The sequence below is a fragment of the Limulus polyphemus genome, unplaced genomic scaffold, assembly GCF_000517525.1.
Source record: "Limulus polyphemus unplaced genomic scaffold, Limulus_polyphemus-2.1.2 Scaffold3462, whole genome shotgun sequence".
NCBI classification, from domain to species: domain Eukaryota; kingdom Metazoa; phylum Arthropoda; class Merostomata; order Xiphosura; family Limulidae; genus Limulus; species Limulus polyphemus.
This window is the reverse complement of record NW_013669072.1, coordinates 121674-127490: the sequence shown is the minus strand read 5'-3', so window position 1 is coordinate 127490 and position 5817 is coordinate 121674. Positions and strand designations below refer to the sequence as shown.

The window sequence follows — 5817 nt, the reverse complement described above, 5'->3', positions numbered from 1 at the left end:
TTTTACACTTCCTATCGAGGCGGAATTAAAAAAATTAAGATTTTACACTTCCTATCGAGGCGGAATTAAAAAAATTAAGATTTTACACTTCCTATCGAGGCGGAATTAAAAAAATTAAGATTTGTTTTGACTTCGGTTTAATTTTCTAATCAAACACAATATGACGTAGATTTTATTTTTTATTTTTAAAAAAAGAAACTGAAATAAAACATGACTTCCTCAAAATATATTTTGATCCCTAGTACACTCCTTTGATATAGATAACATAAGGTCGACTTTAAGGCTTTAACGCTGACCCTTGTATGGCTCTGTCCAGGTTTCTTTGAATTTTGCGCAAAACTACTCGAGGGCTATCCGCACTAGTCGTCCTTAATTTAGCAATGATAGGCTAGACGGAAGGCGTCTGGCTAATACTACCCACCGCCAACTCGTCTACTACTCTTTACCAACAACAAATGGGATTGACCGTTACATTATAATGCTTCCCCCGGCTGAAAGAGCGAGGATGCTAGGTGACGGGACAAGATTCCGCGACCCTTATATTGCGAGTCGAGCGCGCCCTAACCGCCAGCCCATCTCAGTTTTTTTATATTAGACTTTACGCAAAATTAATACTTAAATTTTTCACAGTTTAAGACATTAAATTGAAGTACTAGCCATCTGGGGGATCATTGGTAAGTCTGAAAAATCGAGTTTCGATACCAGCGTTGGGCATAGCACATACAGCCCATTGTTTAGTTTTGGGCTTAACAACAAACGAACAGACGGAAGTATCACCTAAAACTATCAGAGTAAATTGATCAAGGTGGTAACGTGACGAGTGGTAACGTTGATCAAGGTGGTAAGTGATAACGTGACGAGTGGTAACGTTGATCAAGGTGGTAAGTGGTAACGTTGATCAAGCCACCAAATATAATGCTCTTCTCTCGTCAGCCCCTCCTCCTCCTCTACGGTGGGTACAGGTAGGTTTGGAGACTTATGACGCTAAAATTCTGGGTTCGATTCCTGCGAGGTACACAGATACGCTTATCTTCCTAATTTATATACAATTCATTCCAAGTAGCCAGAGTAACTATTTGAAACAAGAAATACGAATTATGAAATATAGTGTAAATCCACAAAAGGAAATATATTATTAAAAACAAAATATAAATTCAACTGAATAAAAGAAAATATTAATATTTTGAGAAAAAAAATCTTAAAATGGAATGTGGTGCGTGCAACAATGAGAAAATATTCATAAAAGTCAAGACATATTTAGAGAGTAAAAAAAAAAATTCAAGTCGAGTCTTATTAACAAAGATAACAAGTGAAAAATAAGCTGATGAATGGAGTTCTATAATTTACAGTTTAGTAAAACGTCTAAAGTTGAGATATATTTTTAACAATTATGTTTTGTTTTCAGCATGAGTCATCATTCTTGAGTCAAGAAAGCAACGTCTTCGATTTTATGGTGTTGTTTACGCGACTCTGAAGCCGTGAACTGGTCTTTTAACAATCTGAAACTTGGAGATTTTTAACAATTATGTTTTGTTTTCAGCCTGAGCCATCATTCCTGGATCAAGAAAGCAATGTCTTCGATTTTGTGTGTTGTTTACGTAACTCCGAAGCCGTGAACTGGTCTTTTAACAATCTGAAACATGGAGCTCGGCTTATTTCCAGATTAAGAACCTTTTGAGTACGTTTTTCCTCCCCCCACCCCTACTGGATCTTATGAAGATCTGTGTGGTGGCTAGAACGTCATGCCTAGTTCTAGTAATCTTCCAGAAACCAAAGTGTGCTTTGTGGTGTTGCCCAAATTACCAACCCTTATGTCAGAGAAAAATACAATAACAACGTCTCAACGGTCAGAACATCGTGATAATGATGAACGCTTTACAGACTGTGAACTAAGTGATTTCAAGGGGGATTATTTCGAAATAGGACAGACTGAAATGGAATGCCCAATGAAAACTTTAGATCTAGATTTTTCAACTTTAAAAAACGTCACAGAAGTTTCGAAAATTCACTCGGCTCTGGATCCAGGATACGGAGACTTTCGTTCTTATTTCCATCATACGCAGTGGAGCCCAGATATTAAAGAGAATAAAGCAGCGAGCAAGAAACACATGATAGACAAATCAATAAAGAGTTTCCCAAATCAGAGGAGACAAAATGAACTCCAACAGAAATGTCGAAAGTTGAACCAAATGCGTTCGCAACAATCAGAAGCTTATTCAAACAATCCAGAGAAAGGGTTCGTAGTTATTTCCAAAGGAGGTACAACGAAACTGTTAATTAAGTCTAAAAAATGCGAGAACAAGCCAGTCCAGAGTAAAACAATATGTCGACGAAAGAGTGATAACTCAAACTCAGTTGATCCAAAGGAAGGTTCGGCTGTTGAAGGCGAATCATTGGTGTTTGTTTCGTCACCAGAAGATAACAAACAGTCCAAAATTTCTAGTCCAGAAAAAGATGGAAATACAAAAAAATTGTTCGGCAGTGATTCCAAGGAACCCATTTTTAGCTTTTTGCAATCGAACACTCCAACGCATACGGGTTTTTTAAATGCGTCATACAAATATAACGTTCCAAAAGAAGCTAGACAAAATACAGATTTGATAGCCATGTCAAAAGAGGCATGCGATCAGGATGGTCACTACCAGTTACAGAACGCAAAAGTTCTTCCGCAAAATAGGAAAAAAATATCACCATTATCGGTTTATACCACCATCTTTGATAATGTTATTTCCTCAGTAACATGCAAACGTTTCAAGAGGAAATCTAGTAAACGAAAAGTAGATAAAGATTGTAGTTTATTGTTCAAAAAGTTTCGCACTGATGTAGAAGGCCGAAACACGACAAACGAAACGAAGAAATGCCATCTAACGTCTCAATCCGCGAAGAGCAACGAGGAGGAAGTGGTTAAAGATATGATGAGTGATATAATTTACAGAGTGGTTCTCCTTACAGAAGAGGACATTAACTTCAGTAATCCATCTTCAAGAGAAATGTATCTTTTCACTGAATTCTGCAATAATTATGGGTTTGATGAAACTGAATTCTTAAATGTTCACCAGATTTTAAATCCTCAAATATTGTCACCAGAGGGAGATGACGCAGTTTCAGTTTCCACAGAAACTCTCTTTCAAAAGAAAAAACTCGTAAAAACAAGAAAATTTGGAAAATATAGGAGAAAAAGATTAACAAAGAGAGGGATAACTGGTTCCCAAATAAAGAAACAGCATTCAAGAAAATACAAATCGTACAAAAATGATAACGTACCAAATATTGTAACTAGCGATTTCATAAAGAACAATGCAGATAGTAGCAAACTTCGTTGTTTAAATACCACCGAAACAGTGTTCCAAGATTATTCGGGAAGTTCAACACTTCCAGTACACGTGAACAATACTAACCTGAAATCGGAGTGTCGTGGGTCGTTAAAGTCTTCAGAACGTCAAGAACCAGAAGGCTGTAGGTTTTCTTTAGAAAAGCAGCTCCACCGAAACGTCACTTTTTCTCATACTGATACGTCTAAAGAGCCGAGTACTACTTCGGAGAGTTCGGATAAACGGAACCCGAATGAAGCTAATTTTCAAAGAGGTTTTACTGCAACTTCGGACAACTGTTATACAACTGTAATCCCAAATTTACGAAATGCAGAAACTTCATGCCAAAATGATCCGAATTGTGCGCCACCGAATACGTTAGAAATGATCGCTTCTCGAGGGATATCGTTCAGACTTAACAATCGCCAGAGTGAGATGAAACTTTACCGAGATATTTTACCACGTGACAAAACGGCAATCAATACTGGTTGCATCGAGGAGGAAGTAAGAGCCGGTCACGCCGTTGACGTATCTCTGAATAGAGTAGGCACAGTTGAGGTTAATTTTAAGAATAACACAGAAATAAACACCGCAAAACACCCAACAGTGGGAAGCGAATCTTCACACGACGCTTCCATACCAGAAGGAATATTCGGGAATAAAAACGTGCAACAACTCTCACTGGAGTCTCAAGTTTATGAAGAAAAACAAAAAACGTCGTTAGAAAACAGTAAAAGTGAGAAGATTGCCAGCTATCGGCATGCGGCAAGTCACGCTACCAAGTACGAAGGTCTAAAAGAAAAAAAACTTGACAGCCACGTAACGGTAAAAAAGAGAGCGAGAAGAAATAATCTCACTGACAGTGAGCCATCTTCGAATGAAACCAAAGATCAACCGGAAGACAACATTCCACTAGGGCAACATTTGTTTAACACTGAATCTCCTCGCAACGTTCGTCTACGGTCAATGGATGATCAAGAAATAGTCTTGTCTGATAGCAACAGTGAGGATGGCACACCTTATATGACACGGACCACAAATAACTCTAGGTAAGTCCTATTTTATCTTGCAATGTTAATTAAAAAAAAAGAAGAAAATATTATTCTCTTAAAACCTATATAAGGATTACGCTGCCATGGTAATGAACACTTTTTACATGGGAGAGCTTGCAATGGACTTAGAATAAAGGATCAAGACATACTATTACCATGACAACTAATTAATTATTTTTACAATAGCAGAAAAGAAAAGGCTGTAGTTATGTATAATTAATTATTTTTACAATAGCAAAAACGAAAAGGCTGTGGTTATATATAATCTGTAAATGTATTTATAAAATTTAAAACTTGCATATTTTTTCCTCTTGTTGTACAGTTAGCGGACTTAAAACCCTAAGATTCGGAGTTCGATTTCCCATGGCTGAGAGATAGCCACTGATAGCCCGTTGTATAGCTTTTAATAATGATTTAAAAAAAAAAAACAATCCATGTTTGTTTTTATCTGGACGTGGCTCAGTTGTTTGCATACCAGACTATGGATCTACGGGTCCAATGTTCGTGTCCCGTCACTGCTAAAAAATCGCGCTCAGCACATTATTACTCCGGTTTCATTAGAAGAGTGACAGTCAGATTCTACTATTCAGTCAATAGTGGTGCTGTTGACATGCTGCCTTTCCGCTAGCAATTCATGACTAGATGTATCAGCCTCCTGGTAAGTCTGACGTCACAGATAGCCCTTAACTTAAGTAACTTTGTGCGAATATCTGAAAACAAAGAATCAAAAACACTTTTACATTAGTGTAAACATAAAGTAACATATTTCACCTTGATTATTAAAGTTTTGAACTATAAATCGTTACTAAAACGTTTGTTTGTTTGTAGTTAAACACAAAGCTACACAATGGGGGCTCTCTGTGCTCTGCCCACCACGTTAAAAAGCCGCTGACATGCCGCTGTGCCACTGGGAGGCTTAACAAAATAACTAGAATAATGCGAAGGTGATAAAATAAAGAAATTAGACATTTCGAGAAAAATCGCGTATAATAACTATGGTATTAATTTCTTTACGAGGTAACGTTTCGATCAAACGCTCTTATGACAATTACCGACAGGCTTGTTTCGTTTCTGGCATGAAAAATAGCGTTTGGTCGAATAGGCGCCAAGTAGATAAATTACTATCATGGTTTTTTACAGGCGACTTTTCTCGAAAAATCTAATATATTTATATGAGTGCACATATATTTCCTTGGACTAGTTTCAATGGACTAGCTGGTAAATATATTGGGAATTATTCTAAATTATTTAGGTTATTAGTAGTAAAGAAAGGATTTTAATATCGTACCTAGAAAACGTAAGAGTTTTGTTTTTACACACACACACACACACACACACACACACACACACACACACACACACACACACACACACACACACACACACACACACACACACACACACACACACACACACACACACACACACACACACACACACACACACACACACAC

General features: G+C 37.3%; 1 protein-coding gene across 2 annotated transcripts in view; it reads left to right on the top strand.

Moving 5' to 3' along the window:
• Window positions 1-1511: 1511 nt before the first annotated feature.
• The window catches only part of LOC111088274, a 20919-nt gene continuing 16613 nt past the window's right edge, over window positions 1512-5817 (top strand). For both annotated transcript variants that reach the window (XM_022397906.1, XM_022397905.1), the window contains exon 1: window positions 1512-4360. In XM_022397906.1, coding sequence (XP_022253614.1) covers window positions 1743-4360 — 2618 coding nt within the window. In that variant the 5' untranslated portion in view covers window positions 1512-1742. The remainder of the gene's footprint in view (window positions 4361-5817) is intronic.